The sequence below is a fragment of the Aythya ferina genome (assembly GCF_964211825.1).
Source record: "Aythya ferina genome assembly, chromosome: Z".
Taxonomy (NCBI): domain Eukaryota; kingdom Metazoa; phylum Chordata; class Aves; order Anseriformes; family Anatidae; genus Aythya; species Aythya ferina.
In genome coordinates this window covers 17,938,817-17,958,176 of record NC_140299.1, presented here as the reverse complement: position 1 = coordinate 17,958,176, position 19,360 = coordinate 17,938,817, and the positions used below count along the sequence as shown (strand labels likewise).

Here is a 19,360-nt window from a genome sequence, read left to right as displayed (position 1 = left end):
AACTTTCCAAAACAATGATGTTTTTGACAGCTAGTTTCACACTACTATCTTTTCCTCCTTTTTAAGTGTTCTTTACTGAATTTTGCTCCATTAGCATATAAAAATATTAGTGAGGTGTTCAGCATTACAAATTCTAAATAATAAGGTGATAACATAAAAGACTTTGGATTTGAACTGTATAACTTTGCAGTACTAAAAATTAACAATTCTGCTTCATGTTTTTAATGCATGCTATCATCTAGAAGATGAATTCTGACCGTTTCGTTTTTGGATTATTTATCTATACGGTGTTTCTTTTTTAATAGTAATTTCAATTTTTTTAATAACCATTTGTGGAAATTTGGTTCTTGAAATAAGCTCAGAGAGACGAAGCATTTATTTAAGCAGCAGAAATAACATCAGATTGCTTACAAACCAAGAAGAGTTTGTGTCTTTATTACAACTTACACTACTTAAGAACACTTGTCATGCTGGAAAGGCTGGTAAAGCTGTCCTGGAAGAAGTAATAAAAATGATGGAAGTGCTACATAGGGGGGGAGAAAAACTCATACACAGGCAGAGTCAATGAAAGCAGGATTCAGCATAAAGATAACTTTTAAAGGAAAGGAAAATTTCTTGTAGTGCTCCACTAATAACACAAACTCCAAAGGAGACAAGGAACTGAACTCTGTAATTCCAGGCAAAGACAGAAACGATAGAAAATATCTCTGAAAATAAGTATTTTTGAATGGATGAGTCAGGTGTTCGTAAAGGTATCATATTTCAGCTCTGACATTTCTCCCCATGCATAGGCAAAAACTGTACATAACTCCTATCAACTATACTGTTTAGCATCCCCCTCTTTTTTTTTTTTTTTTTTTTTTTTTTTTAAATAAAGGAAACCGGGAACAAGCAATGGGAAGTTGATGTCAAAACACAGAAAAACCTCCCAGCAAGCTTCCCGCAACCACCCAGGATTTAGAGTCTTGCTAGCCGCTCTCTTTTCAATACGAGAATTTCACACATTTCAATGACCATTATGACTTCAAAGAATCAAATTTTCATCATTGTCCGTCATCTGCCGGTTGATTTGTATAAAGGAGTTCTTCTGCATGCACTCCGGACAAAGGGCTCCTTACTTTCGTGGCTATATATCAAGTTTAAAAGTTCTGTTTGTGACAGTTGTGTCTGTGGTAAATTAGGGTAACACTGAAGGAGTGCAGCTGCTCGGCAGGAACCTCCTTTTTGGCATCATTTCACTTAAATAAAAACTGAATAATTAGCTTCTGCCTTTATTAAACCGCAAAAATGCCACTGGCCTTAGTAATTACTTCCGGTTGCCCCACCTACTTAACCTCAAGAGTTTACACTTGTTAGAAAGGAGGGAAAGGAGAAGTTTTCTGTACTTTACAGGAGTTCACAGCAGCTTGCTTACTTCCGCACCCCCAACCTGTTTTACCAGCCTAAGTTCATGAAGTTTTGCTATAAATTCACGTTTCACATCGCAATACACTTTCTGTACGAGCTGCTGTATCAAAGCACGAACCGGCTTGCACAATACCCACCAAATAGCAGCTGTGAAAGAGGCTTTTTATTTGGTGGGCTCAGCTGCTTAGGCTGGAAAACCTCAGGATGAGGATATTTACATTTTTACATTTCACTACATTGTTTTTGAAATACGTGCAAGAGAACAAAGTCTACTATGCAAATCATGAATGGAAAAATGGAGCAGAATGAACTCAACATGGTCAGACAACATTTATCTAACAGCTACAGACATAACAAGGGAAAAAAGCATATTTGCCCTTAGGAAAGTCTGTATCACACAGAATACAGCTTTCTTTCAGGCTTCACAATCTTTCTGCATTATCACAGTAATCTGTAAACATGTGTTACCCGTACTATGTTCTCCCATCTAACCACACTGCAGAACAATTAATAAAAAAGTTGAAAAGCAGTGAAAGAACCACATGAAAACAAACAAATAGAAAACCAAACACCGTAAACATGAGGCAGAATTCAATAATAACAAAGATGGCAAGAATGCTTTTAAAGAAAATCTCTTTACATAGACAGTTTTGCAGAAAACACGGAAGAAAAACTGGGTATAGAGAGAAGAACATGCCAAGAAGTGGGTCTAACAGAAGCAGAAATTGTCACACTGCTGGAATCATCATAAGTTCGTTTAATACTTTTAAATCTACACACTGACATTATGGAAAGGAGGAGTCAGTTTCCAAAACAGTTCCACAGGTGATGGGACTTCTGAAAATCCCACGTGTGTTGTACAAATTTGAATGTGACTTCATAACAATGAGTAGAAAACTTCCCCCTCACCAACCCATCTTTCAATTCTTGAAGCACTTTATTTATAAGCTCTGTTACATTCCCAAACTGTGTATTCACATTTTGTGTCCTGCCAGAGTAATAGAAAAATTGTATTTATAGACGTGATTAATGCTAAAATTTACGTTAAAAGCTGCTGAGTTGTACTTTTGTGAGTTTAAACCATAATGCTTAAAATAAAGACAGAAGTATGACATTTAGCATGTCATGGTACCCTGAAAAACCTCAAAGCAGAGTGGAATTTTTCTTGACAAACCATAATGCATGACAAAAATGCAGAAAATACCCACCATTCAGCCTGTACTTTTTTGATGGACAGGTAAACAACATTTCAGAAACTTAAAAATAAAGTATTCAAAACAAAGTCCCACTTCCAGCATAAACTGCTATTTCATGCTTAGCATAGGTTTCTCGGCCAAGAAAGAATCAAAGGGCAAGACAAAAGCTATTATTTAATTATTAAGAATGCATTTTTTTCCTGTAACAGTACCTCTTAGTTTTACAAATGTTGTCTGAGTAAATGTCAAGAAACTAAAGAAAACAGAAATCAAGTATCTGATTTTACATTTCACAGTTAGTCTATAACATACACGACTGTAATTAAGAAAATCATTATTAGACAGAAGGAGTACAGGTGATCAGGGGAGGAAAACTGGAAAAAGAATATATTTCTATGAAATATATTGATATTGTTACTGTTAGCCCTCTAAGAGGCTTCAGAGTGTCATGACATTCTTTAGATTGAGGAAATTATAAACCACGTGCTTATCTTTAATGAGGCAGGAAAAAAGCCTCTTGAGTTATTTATAGCATATATTGTAAACTACTTTTTCTCACAACAAAGTAAGATTTAGATAGCACGTATTACCTAGAACTCATTCAAAGCATATGTAAAAGCAAACCTTACGCTTCCACACACACAAGTGGCTGGCTCCTTTACTGTCACTACCTGTAAGGCATTTAAAAATACATGTGTTCCTAGAGTCAATCCTCAGATTAATAAAAGGGCAAAAAAATAAGAAAACAGAGGAGTTTTTAGACCATAAACCTTCAAATAAAAGGAAAGGCACTTTTAGTTTACCTGCATTTAAAAAAGCTTCCAGTGTGTAAGTAGTTTTGACAATGGACAACCAAATCCCCAGTCAGCAGCTCAGTGACATTAGGAATACTTTCTGTACTTTTTGTGTGTTTCTGATGCTATTTTAGTGAAGTCCTTATTTTTAACATTCATTAAAAGTTACCTGTATTTATGTGTGTGTATTTACAAAATAAATCGTAAGCATATGACCTAAGTATATTTCATAAAGTTTCTGTTTTCTAGAAATTCCATGATGAACAGGGAAATGAATGGTTCTGCCTGCTTTGGGCCTATCTGAAAACCCTACAAAACCTCACATTAAGAAATTTTCCAAATAAGGCCCTGGTAGATTTCCAAATAAGGCCCTGGTAGAGCCCCCAGATACTCACACCGCTTGTTTTATCATCTCCAGCCTTTGGAAGGGACAGGGTCCATCTAGTATGTGTAAGATGTGTGGTCAGTGTACCTTCTCCAGTTTTTTTGTGGAAAAGCTCACAGTTCAAGCTGCAAAAGACTCAAGGGAACACAGCATTCAGAGGCTGACAGTGAACTGGGACACTACTTACACATAAGCTGTGCAATTGCTGCAGTGATGCAGAACACCTGTACTTTTATTGAGACAATTCATAATCTAGACAGCAAAAACCTGAGCTGTTGAGTTCAAATTTGGATACATGGCAAAATTTTAAGACTTGGTAACTCTAGTAAGATTTCTTATGATGAAGTTGTAAGTAACATCATCACTACAGTATATGAAACAGCTACTGTGGATTCAGTTTAAGTAGCTATCAATCAGCCAAAGCTGGTAGCTAGAGCACAGAATGCTACAATATTTTGAAAGAACTCCACTACTGTGCATTCCAGTGTTCTTTTCCTTTCACCTCCCAACTACCTATTTACTCTGTCATTAGGGGTAATTGTGGAACGCTGTTTAACTTGAAGGGTTAAAATCTTACAAGCTATTTAGGCTTTTATTAAAAAAATATCTTCATCAAAGATGGGGGAAGGGTGGAGCAAAAAGTATCATTTTCAAGTTTAATTTGACAATACTGCCACAGTACTGCATGGTCTGCTACTAAGAACAATATCCTGAAATTCTGAGTTCATGTAAACCGATGCCTGCCTCCATTGTGATGCATGTTCTCTATTCTCTACATCTCCTTTATAATTAAAGTGATTTCTTTAACAGATCTTTGTCACAAAGTAGCCAGTGGTATGAGGCACACGGGAGAAAAACAGAAAGCACAAATCCCCAATCAAGAAATGCAAATTTAGAGCAAGATCACTGCCGGTGCATGCTTTTTAGAAGTTGCATTTAAGAAGTTACAAGGAAGAGGGACTGTTAAAAGCTGTCCCTAATGCGAGATGCAATGCTTCTATGTAATATGCACGGACTTGAAAGCGGGTGCTAAATAGTGTACACGATTTCCATACACAGCAGGTAGTGAAGCAAGAAAAGAAGAGACACAGTTACCCTCGTTAAAGAGATGCACAATAGAGAACTGTTATGCAGTGTTAGCATACTGAAGGTCTATGCATCAGGGATGCTGTGGCTATTAACAGCTTAAATGTTCACTGTATTTTGTTAATTAGTGCAAACAGCTTTTAAGCCTTCCATGTGTTTTAGGAGGATCTTTTCTAACAGTAACACATTCATTATTCCCTGGTAGGTTCATTAGGCCTCAACTGTTTAATCATAATCCATAAATACGTGGCTGCATTCCACTGGACAAAAGCTATTTCTTTAAATTTACCTATATGGCTAAAATGGAAGCTTTCTACTATCTCTGTAAAAAGCAGAATCACAAATAGAATGTGTTAAGTGTTATTTTACAAGCTGTTTTTAGCTTGCTCTATCTAGACGTTTGTTGCTGCAATTTGTGCTTTGGCTTTTATATACTTGGCCTTAAAGGTTACTTACAGGACAGAAACCATGGTCTTGTACTTTCTAATATAATAGAGAGACCTGTCATGAAGATAAAAAACTAGGTATTCAAATTCAGTAATTCAACTTGATCCACTACAGCTTTCCTTTTCGGTTTTCTATTACTGTGGGGAAAAAAATCAAAGGAGACTACAATGCACTATTATGTTTACTAAACAGTGATAAAATAGTAAGAAATTGTTTTGGAAACAGACATTACAGAAGATGTTATTCAACTTCTGACTTATCAGACAGCTAGAATTATTTGACCCAAGAATGCTTTCAAATGGAGTAGGCACGGTGGCAAAAATGTGGTCACTTAAGAAAGAATAAAAAACAGAAGAATAAAGAATAAAATTATATAAGCTAATAGTTAACAGGATGAAAATTATTTCCCCATCAAGCAAAGATTTTCCTTTACACAAAATATAAATGGATGGGCTTTATGGATTGAATAGCACTGAGTATGTCAAGACCAAACAAGAGATTGAGAACTTCCCTACAATGCATGCAAGACTTCACAACACAAGAACTAAAAAACGCTGTGGTCTGAACATCGGTTGCTCTCTCCATGGTCCATGTCCTCACTTAACACAGTTTAACATTCCTGATTTGAGAAAGCAACCCCTGAAGTAATTCAAAGGCACACAACAAGCTGTTCTGGAAGAACATCGTTTTCCATTTCATCATTGATCATCTTAGTAGAAATTTGTAGTTGTCAAAAAGCACCAAGCTCTTCTGCAGTATGCCCAATCCTATGGGATTACTGGGCTGCAACTTTCCCTTTCAGACAAGGAAAGCTTTTTCTTTCTGACTAATAAGACAATTCAGCTTGAACTTCAAGACTAGAAACCGCTTTCAAGTCTGTACATAGAATTTTCTCAGACAGTAAGCAGAATATGTGTCTTATCTATCTGAATTTGGATTTACTACATAAACGAGGAAAGAGACATTTTAGTGGACAGAAAAACAAGGTCTCTACAAGGACTTGTTTATTCACTACTCCTCACAAGACAAAAAGAATTCATGTCATCTACAGAAATATTCAATAACAGGGGATACTAACTTTAGCATTCTAGACAAGGCCAGGATAACGGCATTGTTTATGAGAACATGAAAGTATGACCTAGTCTTTAAAAATCAGAAATACAAAACAAAACTGTTCCAAAAATGAAGTTAGTTCTTACTCCTCTTGATTACTAGACTGTATCAACAGCTTACTTTTATTCTTTCTAGCAGATTAGAAACACTGCTTACAAAACCAAACAAGTATTTGCATGTTGAATAACCCCTTGGAAACCAGACAAACTAAACATGATATACTCCTTTTATTTTTCTGAACAGCCACTGTAGCAAGCACTTCAGAACAAGTATTCCTTGATAGAAAATAAAAATACTGTGCAATGAAACAAAAAAATCGCCTGCATACTCTTCAAGCTGACATATTCTTTGACCCAGTGCTTGCAGACTAAAGCCTTGAAATTTTTGCACAAGAATGCTGCATGAAGGAAGTCCAGACAAAACAGACACTCGAGATGTTAGGAGGTTGTGTAAGCTCAATCTCAGTCACTCCTCCTTCCAATACCCAGCAGAGACAGCACTACCATCCACCAGAAGAAAAGGCTCTCAGAGGAAGAAATCCAAATCATTTACCCTATCCTAAAACTAAATGAACATATACAGGGATAAGCGTGCAACTGCAGCTCATTGATAGAACTATGCAGCACTTCACATACGGTTCAGGGTCATGTGCAAAATGTAAAGTTTTCTGTATTTTAAAAAAAATAAATATATATATATATATACACACACATCCTGAGCTTTTGTTTACTTAAAAGCTCTTAAAAGAGGCTAAGTGTGAGGACAATTCCTGTAGTTTCTATAAGTGTTCAGAAGGAACAGGAGGCTGCTTCATCTTGAGGAGTAACTTGTTGCCTGCAGACATTCTTACAGAAAGCTGTCTATCAGTATCCAGCCAGCCAGGTTTTCCAAACCATTGCAAGCTTCATCAAACTACAATTGCTTACAAAAACAAGTTGTAGCAAGCAGTACAGGCAAAACTAAGATAGGATATTCCAATTATTTAATTACAAAACATACTGAATTAGCAGTGCTGAAAATGTGTAAGTGGCTAGATAATCTGTAGCTCCACACACACCCCCTACACCTGAGCTTGTACTGTACTGAAGACCAAATGCAACTACCAGTCAAAACTACAAAAGAAACTGACATGTGATTTAAACTGAGTATCACTGTTTAGAAATAAACAGTGCTCTGGTAGACACACCAGCATGGTGTAAGCAAAGTGAGAAGGATTATCACCATCCCCAAAACCATTAAAACCTTTAAATATTAAACATCACATCAACAGCTTGACAAAATCATCCAAGACAGTCTTTTTCTCCCCAGGGCAGAATTTGTTAAATCTTCACTGAAAAAAAAGGAAATAGAAAAATGTTTTTAAAGATAAAGTTTTCCAGTAAAAAATGCACACACACAATTTTTAGTGATCCTAAAAAGAGTAAAAGTGTTTAACTCAGCTTAAGTCCACACTTAAATTAGACATAATTCAAGTAGATGAGTACGTATTTTTACTTGCAAACACGTAAAGTTTTGAATATTTCATTTATATTGAAAGAATTTATTTAATTTTGAAGTACTTCTAGAATGTGACTTAATATCTTAAACATCTTCTGCAATGGCAACTAATACCATTCAAGTGTCAAACATCACAGCTACAGATGACTAAATGTAAACTAAACACAATGCATTGAATATGAAACGAAACAAGACAAAACACACCGTATTAAACATTTTCTATACCAGCACCAAACCACTCTTCATCCATCCTGAATCCCGAGTACAATATAGAATTCAAATAACCTGCCCACCTGCTTATGTGACACAACTGTGATGGAATAAAGTACCTCTTCAAGCTACGGGACATACACAAGGCCATTTTGGCCAAAGTATAAGGCATACAAAATTTATTGAAGTTACATTCTTCATCTAAAGAGGAACACTATCCTAAACTGAGTTCTTTATGGTAACCAGTTGAATAAATATTGCAGTTAGAGAGGATTAAATGAAGAAAAGATTATTCTAAATTTTTTCATCCTGTTAAAATGCTTTATGAACAGCTTCAACTAACCCTCAAGGAATCACCCACAAGGGGTTAACAGAATTTTGGAAAATCAAAACATAGAATATCCATGATACCCTTATTATCTAACACAGTGGTAATGCTTGGAGAATTCTTGGCTGAATAGTAGTTTCAAGAAAAGGAAATCTAGTAAGCCTGTCTTTAATAAATGGATGCTTTGCCAAGTATTTCTCTTCACTGAGTTGCAAAAACAGCTCCTATAAGCAGTCCTCAAATGCAATGTCTCACTGTCTTGCACGTAACTTTATGACACATTACTGCCTTGTTTTTCAGAGTGCAGTATATTGTATACTCTTGGTTCTTGGGAAAGGCTGATAGGAACAATCACACTTCAAAGAGCATGTTAAAGCTTGATTTGCTGTGTCCTTTGTTTCACAGCACTGTAGACTATCAGATTGATATCCAAAGAAGTTTCATCATTCCAGGCTATTTTTCACTTGTTTGTATATTTTATTTTGAGCTGCAGTATTATCCCTGTTTATTATAATATACATACAGTCCACACTTCACTCTTCAAACTGAGATCATACAATTTCACTACATCCCAAGCCTCGCCAAAACTGGGATTTGGATGAAGGTGAACAAACTATGACTCAATCCTGAAAACACCGTGTGATGTTTGCTAATACTGCAGTCTTGTAGAAAAAATGGACTGGAGTGTTTCCTCAATTAGTTATTGAAAGTCCATGCATACTTTTTTTCCCCGAAGAGGTTTGTGTTCCGAGAACCCTACTAATACTGCTACTCCTGGATTATCCCGTAGTAAACACTTACAACAGACACTAACTGTTGTTACCTATGGACAGCCAAGAGGAAGCTGCTAAGACTCTTGATCCCCATTTCACAATAGTTACTAAACAGTTTTGGCCTAGGCTGATGCAGAATGCAGCACTGACTGCTAGTCATGAACATGATCTGAAAAGTATGAACTACTCATCTCCAAAAAAGGGTCAGATTTTCTGTGCCAAATTCAACATATACTGCAGCATGCAAGGTATTGTCAATGACAGCTACATGCAAGTTTGTCTACAGTCAGAAGAAAACTGTCCCTCTATTGATTTTCAGAACTGAGACTTCTAAACTACTGCTGAAAAAGCTTAATTAACAGTATTGACAAAGTTTAGCAGTTTCAGGACAGCAGCTGAAGTGTCAATAGCATTATTGTGGTTAGCCTGCCATGCTTGTGATATAGCCTACACGTTCCCACATGCTGCAAAAATCACTTTAGTACCATGTCAAATGCACTTGATACTGCTGTTCTCAAATGCTTAATTCTGTGTAGCAACCCATCCTATTTCATCTTGGCCTAATGCAGAATAAAAACATCTGTGAGATGGCTGCAACTAATATCTGATGCTTAACCACTGTTCCAATGTTTCTAGCATCTCCCCAGTGATCAAACTCTACAACTGTGCTTGCATTCATTTTTGCTTTGTGTCACTACATATGTGTTACTTACTGGTGGAGTATCCTACTTTTGAGATGCATGAGATATCTTCTGCCACTTACTCTAATTTCAAAATACTCTTGCAACACTTAACCATTACAGAAAAGTTATTTTAGTGGCAAATATTTGGGGAGAATTTGGTATGGCACCTGCCCTATGCAGACAGCTACTCCACAAGTGTGTCTAGCCTCTACAGACTCCATGCTAGACAACCACAATGCAGCGTCACCTGTGCTGACTGGGAACCTGCTTAAAGCACATACGCTGGACTTCTTCTAGCTAAAACCAATAGCGCCGTAATTATAACGACTGAAACAAATCATGGTAATTTTGAAGAGTTTTATCCCAGTTTTAGGCAAAACCACCGAAGCCTGATGTAACAATCATGAACACTAAGTTATTCCATACACACAAACAGTTAAGCTGTTTGTAACATTACCTGAGGGAGATATGCTGCCAGCAGCCTTTGTCCTCTATAGCCCAAATTTCCTAACACAAGCAGGGTCTTGAGAGACTACTTTTCACCCAGCTATTTGTCCAGACTCTTGGAATATGACCTAATCGGTGGCCAGAGATTCAAAATATGATGCAAGAACTGTATTTTTGTTTAGCTTTGTTCAATTTGTATTACTTTCTTTGGATTTAAGTGTCCATAAAATAAGTTTTACTCAACATTCACAGAAAACGACTAATACTTGTGACAAAAACATCATTTCTTGCATTAGTTATATACAAGTGGAGCATTTAACTCCTTTTACATTTAAAAGTCCCACTTTCTTCTGACATCCACAATATAGTGTTTAGACCACCTTCATTTTTCACTATTTCATTAGAGCTCATTCTTCTGTTGTATTCAACACATGCTGGGCTGTAGCAAGAAGGCAACTGACTACTGCTTAATAATTCAGTGTTACAATACTCTTCCCCCTCCTCATTTGAGTTTACCAAGACAAGGAATGTTTTAGTACTTTCAGATTCAAACTGGACTTCAGGTAATTCAAAGGAATCCACATTGATCAAGTTCTAGCAAGTGTACACACACATAGGAATACAAGGCCCATAGAAGTACTGAGAACTCAATTACAACAGGCAATTAGACTCTTTTAATAACCATAATAATGTTACTATATATATTAACCTTGCAAGCATCTACTCATGAAGGAGTTCAGTTTCAAAATAAAGAGTTTTAAAAGGAATACAGAAAATAGATAACCCCAACCCATTTTCCACCTGTTCTTGCTGCTCCTTTCTGATGTGCACAGAAAAGCCACCTGTAAGGTGATGTCAGACTATATCTAAATATACACATTAAACCGTATAAATGTTATTCTAATTTGACATCATTTTGTTTCAGGCCTCATGAGAGTCTGGGGAAAAGGATTTGTGCATCTAGAATGCGTGCCTACATGCACAGTACTGTAGGAAAATACTATTCAGTCTGACATTTAACTTAATGCTGGAAAGAACTGAGAATAAAAAGATCATTTAGTTTATATGTACCAAAAGCTGACAAGCAAACAGTAGTATTGAGCAAAATGATTCAATGGCTGCTAGTATCAGATCTGAAAAAAAAAAAAAAGAAAGCAAACCAACAACTACATAAACAGTGCCTTCAACTTGATCAGAACACATAATGACATTAGAAATAGCCACCTCATTTACGATTCATTTACATTAGCACTGAGAGAACAGAACAGTTGTATTTTGAATTAGCATCACTAACTCAACTGAAGGGATAAACTCTCATAGTTAGACAGGGAAATGAAAAACCCTGACTTAGAATAATGTACATTTAAATACAAAACAGAAGATAGAAGAGTGTTTATTTTGCAGGTCTGTCTTTGCACTGCAGTCTCTTTCAGACCTATGTATCTATCCATCACCTGAGGTTACATTAGGGAAGTGTGACACTGTAAATTCAGGCATTATCAAAATGTTATTTAGACATTTTTTTTTAGTATTACAGAACAGTGCTAGAATAAACAAACACAACTCATAATATGTTTAGGGAAATGTGGGTCTATTGAGTTGGTGCATCTTATTTATGTAGTGACTCATGAACTCTTATACATTAAATGAAATTTCCTGAATCCCAAACTATGAAATTAGGTAAGCAAATAACCACCCTCACTGAAATACAGTATTATTTTTCTTCCCTTATTTGTGAACCTGACATGGTATTACTAATTTTTAAATTAAAAAAAAAATAAAAAAAAGTATATAAGAAAGCTGAATGCACAGGCAGGTAAAAAAAAAAAATCTCTCTACATCTGTGTTAGAAAACGTTAGAAATAAAAGCCCTAAAGAGTTGCTATAATAGGTGCATTTTTTCCTAATAATCTGTTAAAGTTGAGCTGTCTCCACCAGTAGTTATCATTACAAATGTTCAATTTATAAATACAAATCCCAAATATTTCCTCTTGTTCTTAAGTAGTTAACATAGTTTCAGGGATACAAGAGAGCAGATAAATATGAACTGTCTGGTACATATGATGGGATTTTTTTTTTTTCCTGAGGATTCAAAAGCAGTATGAAAACCAATGAAAAGCATGCTTTTGCTGTGACGCATTCCCTCCAGAAGTCTTACAAAAATTATACTATTGAATAATGTAAACATAAGTGTCAGGTTGCATCTAGAGTAACAGACCACACATTATGGAAGAACTTACAAGAAAAGATTGCCAAATTTCTGATCTGCTACTGATTAGCAGAAGAATGTTATGCATTTGTTCCTAGTTGTAATATAACCTTCATGCATATTCAAAAGCTAGAGTATATGTACATAGTAACAATAACCTTGCATGCTTCTTTACACACTCTCTTTAGTAATATGGGTCCTAATGATGATAATTTTAGGAAGCTGGCAAATCCTGTATGATTTCACTACAGAGAAAAATATCCAGATTTCAAAAACAGCAAATTTGTTATAAGTTACAGCTCATACTAGTCCTTGACCACAATGCAATAATAAACAAGGTACTCATCATTTTATATTGCTTAATACTTGGAATGCCATATTTCCTTCACATACTTGTTTTACTAATTTTGCTTTTTAAAAAATGTATGAAGGATTTTTGCTTTGTAGTTCACATTTGTATGGCTTTCCTAGAAGAGTGGAGAATACCATACTGAATGCCTATTGTGCAGAAATAACCCTGAAGGCTGTATCATAGCAGTATGCAGTAGAAAACCCTTACCAATTTTTCATCAACTGTGATGAGTTGCGTGTCTCGAGTTTGGTTCTGTGCCAGCCGCCATGTGGAAGTGCTCAGTGACCTGCAGTGCAAGACTTGAAGTTAAAAAATGATTCATGCAATGAGAAAATAGAGGCAGACAAATCTTACATAAACAAGTTACTTTAACAATATCCGTCTTGTAAAAAAAATGGAAGAGGGAGAGATGAGGGCACAAAAATCCTTTTTCTCCCCAATTAGTTCTGTCTGCTGAGTTTTTGGCAGACTCCCACTTAGCAGTTCACAACAGGCTGCACTTTATGTCAGCCTACAGGCTCTCTGTCACAGAGAGACTGCCAGTGGCAAGGACTGTACTGCTCTATATGAATGTACAGTAGCTGGTTTGTCACGAACAGACAGAAAAATACAAGGCTGCTGCAAGCATTCTGGAACTCTGATCCTTAAAATGATGGCATCAGAGGAAAAAAATCTTAAACCTCTTTGTAATGGGAAAGCTCCAGTTCTAGGCTTCAACAACAGAATATTAACTTTTTTTTTTTTTTTTTAAGGAAAAAAAACAATAAACTGATAATTCAAACACATTTTTTTTTTTATCTCTGAGTGGGCAAAGCTCACAATTATTTTGCTGCACTCCTGAATCAGTACGGGCCAGCTTATTAGCTTCCAAGAAATATGATTAATCTTTCTGCATAATTGCTAAACCTGCGAAGTGAAGATGGAAATATGGAACCCAATCCCCCATCACTGAATTGAGAAACAAAATTTGTCATCAATTTGCATTATGTCACTGATGTCAGGATAAGGCCTTTTGAGTGCAAATCATCTTTTAGCAAAATAACTCAACAGCAAGTGAAACAAGCTAGAAAGCACAATTCTCTGAGCTAGTAGTGTGCTTCACATTTAATTAAGGTCACTTTAAACAAATGAGGTACAATAGTGCAAGAATACAAATAACTGAACAGTAAAAGGGGCTAAGTCACTTTAGTTTCAACTGTTCTTCAGATTACCAGGCTTGGGAAACAAGACATACTTGCAAATGCAAATGAACTTTCTCTATGGGATGCTTACAACTGTACTTCTAGTAATTTAATACTACTGATAACATTTACATCTCTTTTGAGGAAACCATCCACAATTGCCTCCACAAAAAACCCCACAGCTTTTGAAGCAGAATTCCAAGACACTAAAAAAATCTGCAATACTATCAAAATTCAATGTCCCCCCACTTCACATTCAATAATTTGAAGGGCATATTGGGATGAGGTAACTTGCACGCAGTCATTCAAAACCTGAAAAATTACAACCGTGTACTTTACATAGCATTTTACAAGGCCAATGAGAACACGGAAGGTGTAGCCAGGGGAAAAGTCCCTATAATGTATGCATCCACCCGCATCTTCTAGTCTTAAATCCCTCTCCAATTTTTGTGGATTCTGGTGAAAATGCACTTCATAGACTCACAGAACCACAGAATGATCTAGGTTGGAAAAGACCTTCAGGATTATCAAGTCTAGCCATCAACCAGAACTACTGAGTCCCATCACTAAACCATGTCCCTCAGTGTCCCCACATCTGTGTCCCATCCCTAAACCATGTCCCTCTGTGCCACATTTGAAGATACTAAGTTGATCTCTTGGAAAAAGCCAGTCATAATTCCACATAACAAAAGAATAGCTGTACTGGATTTAACACATTAACTAAGTGAGCATTCAATTTTCAGACAATACTGGCATGGTAAAGTTTTGAGGATGTAAAACCTACACTAGAAAGAAATTCAAAGTCGGTGACTATCAAGTAAGCCACAAAAATCTTACAGATCTACACAAATGGAAGAAAGTTCAGTCCAGTAATATCTCAAATGCAGATTCCCACCAATCTATACCTCTAACATAGAATACATGCTATTAAATTATCTTTGATTTGAAAATAGCAACAACAAAAAGCCTCCATGTCAGGAAAAATGAACTCAAAGCACAAAGTTTATAGAATCACTCCACTTTCTGATATGGACAGACACGTATCTGAAATGACAAAATTTGCCTGCAAGTGTACTTTGAAGTAATAGTTCTGGCAGAAGCCAGGGAGTGCAAGAATTTCACATCTAAATGATAACTACTTTGTTAGCTCAAAAGCTCTGTTTCAGAGAACAACACAGCTGTCATTTTTTAATTTGGACATATCGAACAAGTATGTCATGCAAACAGGATACAACTATAACTGCAACATACTATAAAGATGCTTTTAGATAGTCCTTCTTCAAAACCATGCCCAATATGAAGTTATCCTAAAAGTTTCTTAACAGGAGTATTACGTGAGTTCCAGTGGGAAGCAGCTGAAAGCGCACAACATTAAACAAGGCAAAACACCGTGATGGGAAAATAAGTTTCTTCCTCCATCCCAGGAATTTTAGTATCAAAATAGTATTCCACAGTTATTCTAGAACACCATGTGATATGGTATTCACTATGTTATTTAATGTATGGCCAAAGAATATTGGCCCATACAATCAAATCGGTCCTTTCCGGATAGAAAATAATCTGATATAAATCAAGAAGTTCTCAGAACCTTGCTCTGTGAAAAGGTCTGATGAACATGTGAAGGGTTTATGGAAGCCAGGACTGGAGTAATTAGGCTGATCAGAATCACACATTATCCTTGTAATATAGATGCAACTTGAACAAAATGTAATGTATTTCATGCCATGCCCTTCCAAACTTATTTCCACTCGGCGTTATGTCACCTGACATCCTTATTATTCAGGTGATTGTTCATTTTGGAAATTTCTGCCTTTTTGGAAAAAAATAAACGTTAACAGGAAACTACTGATACTGGTAAAAATCCCATCAGATTAAAGGTGGGCAAAACCACATACAGAAGGAGCTAATTTATTTGCACAAGGTGTCTCCGTCAGATGGGATGAATTGGAAGGCTGTCTGTGATGTTTTAGCTCTTCTTCTTCAAAAGCAGACAGACAGTTTGCTAGCCTAAGTCAATTTCTGCTCCTCTTCATCATTTTTCAAAGGCCATTTCACTTGACTACAGGATTTTTGAAAAAGCTCACCTGCCACTGGAATTTGCAACCTTTTTTCCTTAAATACGCAGACTTCTGTCCAGCCCCAGCTTACAGTGAGTTGGAACTTTCTGTAAGTACTCCATGTTTGAAAACTGGTTGAAAATGGGCATTTGGACTAGACTAAGAATCTGGAGTCCATGGAGGTCTCTCCGTGTAAGACAACATAAAATAGTAGCTTTGCTTTAATGATGACACACTATTGACACTGCCATTTGTTGCATCTCTCATAGGGAAGTACCCTGGAGCTTTCCTATGTAGCAGCAACTTTGAAATATCATGTGATCTGAAATATTATTATTTGAAAGTTAATAGAAAGCGTTACTTGACTCCCAGAGCACTTGTTTCATTTTCAACAAGTTTCATTCATTGCATGCTTGTCCCTAGTGTCAGACACTTAATCACAAAATCACAGAATATCCTGAGCTTGAAGGAGACCCACAAGGATCATCAAGTCCCACTCCTGGCTCTGCACAGGACCACCCAAAAACCAGGCCATGTGCCTGAGAGTGTTGTCCAAATGCTTCTTGATCTCCAGCAGCTTGGTGCTGTGACCACTGCCTTGGGGAGCCTGTCCCAGTGCCCGACCGCCCTCTGGGTGCAGACCCTTTCCCTAACCCCCAGCCTGACCCTCCCCTGTCCCAGCTCCATGCCATTCCCTCGGGTCCTGTCGCTGTCCCCAGAGAGCAGAGCTCAGCGCCTGCCCCTCCGCTCCCCTTGTGAAGGAGCTGCAGGCTGCCATGAGGCCTCCCCTCAGCCTGCTCTGCTCTCGGCTGAACAAAGGGACCTCAGCTGCTCCTCATACATCTTGCCATGTAGACCCTTTGCCATGTTTGTAGCCCTCCTTTGGATACTCTATAATAATATAATACCCTTTTTATATTGTAGTGCCATAAACTGCACACAGTGCTGGAGGTGAGGCAGCAGCAGCACAAAGCAGAGTGGGACAATCCCTTCCCTCGACCGGCTAGCCGTGCTGTGCCCGACGCACCCTAGGGTGTGACTGGCTCTCCTGGCTGCCAGGGTTGTGTTCAACTTGCTGTCAACCGAGACCCCATTCCATAGAGCTGCTCTCCAGCCTCTCAACCCCCAGTCTGTACATATAGCCAGGCTTGCCTCTTCCCAGGTACAGTATCTGGCATGTACTCTTGTTAAATTTCATATTGTTGGTGATTGCCCAGCCCTCTAATTGGTTAAGATCCCTCCGCAAGGCCTCTCTATCCCCAGTAGAGTCAACACCTCCTCCCCATTCAGTGACACAAACTTAGAGCACTTTCAAGTCCTAACTTCACTGAGGAGATAACCATGAAACAAACCTCATTCACGGTATCTTCTCTTTTCAAACTCCCATGACAAGAAATATCATTTCATCACTCATATCTCCCCTTAATCTTGACAACACTTATTTAACCTTCAAATTAAATGAACATAAAATCTAAATCACTTAGGTGACTACTCTGTTTCAACCTTTTTTTCTGTCCCCAACAATAAAGTAACTCATACAAAATTCCCAATTAATACTTGCCTCTGCCCACGTACACCATGGACCTTTAGGTGGCTTTTTGTGACAGACCGAATTGCAAAAGTATAAAATACACTTTTTACTGTTCCATTCTCATACGATTCTCCTTTCTTTGACCTCTGGAACAGGAATGTTTTCTTCCTTTCTCTTTCTAAGCAATATGGCTTCATGTTACAACATCATGCCTTTCTTGACTGCTTATGCTTTTTTTTTTTTCCCCCATGTTGGTATCTTCGAGTCCTATTTTCTACCATTCTATGACAAACCAAGCTCTGTTTTAAAATTACCATAAACAAAATATTTTAAATAAATAGACCTTTAATTCTAATGTAATTTAATTCTAATGTTCAGAAACTCTGTAGAAAGTTTTAGATATAGCAACAATACACCCTGCTATCTTCCAGGCTTATTCATCTCCTATTCAAAATACAGATCAAACTTCCTTCAAACTTAACTATCTAATAAACAGTGTGATGAGATTCCAAGCTGGCCAGATCCATTGTGAATCTGCCCAAGCATTTTTCTTACAGTGAGATACTGAAGAAGAAAACAAGCTTTTAAATGCAAAAGCCTGGTTTCATAGAATCGCAAAATGTTTGGAAGGGACCTTAAAGATCATCTAATTCCAATCCCCCTGCCACGGGCAGGGACAACTCCCACTAAACCAGGTTGCTCAAAGCCCCATCCAAGCTGGCCTTCAGGATGGGGCATCCACAACTTCTCTGGGCAACCTCCTCTACTCTCTTAGTAAAAACAAAAAATAATCTTCTTTATATCTAATCTAAATATCCTATCCTTTCACCTAAAGTCATCATTCTTTGTCCTGTCACGCCACTCCCTGGCAAAGAGTCCCTTCCCAGCTTTGCTGTAGGACCCTTTTGGGTACTGGAAGGCCGCTGTAAGGTCTCCCCAGAGCCTTCTCTTCTCCAGGCTGAAAAAAAAATATACAACTTGCTCAACTTGTCATTGTAGGAGAGCTGCTCCAGCCCTCAGACCATTCTCATGGCCTCCCTCAGGACTCAATCCAACAGCTCCATGTCCTTGTGCTGGGGAACCAGAGCTGAACACAGGACTCCAGGTGGGGTATCATGAGAGCAGAGCAGAGGGGGAGAATCACCACCCACCCCGCTGCCCATGCTTCTTTTGATGCAGCCCGGGATACGGCTGGCTTTCTGGGCTGCAAGCACACATTGCCAGGTTATATCAAGCTTCTCATCAACCAACACCCCCAGGTCCTTCTCCTTAAGGCTGTTCTCAATCCATTCTCCACCCAACCTGTATTGGTGGTTGGGATTGTCCTGACCCAGGACCTTGAACTTGGCCTCATTAAACTCCACGAGGCTTGCACAGGCCCACCTCTTAAGCTTGCCCGTGTCCCTCTGGACCCTTCCCTCCCTTCCTTCCAGCATGTATACAGCACCACAAAGCTTTGTGTCATTGGCAAATTCGCTGAGGGTGCACTCAATACCACTGTCCATGTCCCCAACAAAGATGCTAAACAGCACTGGTCCCAATGCCAACCCCTGAGAAACACCACTTGTTACTAATCTTGTTCCTGAACACTGAGCTGTTGACTGCGACTCTTTGAGTGTTACCATCCAGCCAATTCCTTACTCACTATTGTCCATCTGTCAAAT

The 19,360-nt window shown here is 37.7% G+C and overlaps 1 protein-coding gene across 1 annotated transcript in view; it reads right to left on the bottom strand.

The window, feature by feature from the left end:
• The window catches only part of NDUFS4 (NADH:ubiquinone oxidoreductase subunit S4), a 47,357-nt gene that overhangs the window by 11,136 nt on the left and 16,861 nt on the right, over positions 1 to 19,360 (bottom strand). The window contains exon 2 of the mRNA XM_084503804.1: positions 13,135 to 13,213. Coding sequence (XP_084359930.1) covers positions 13,135 to 13,213 — 79 coding nt within the window. The remainder of the gene's footprint in view (positions 1 to 13,134; positions 13,214 to 19,360) is intronic.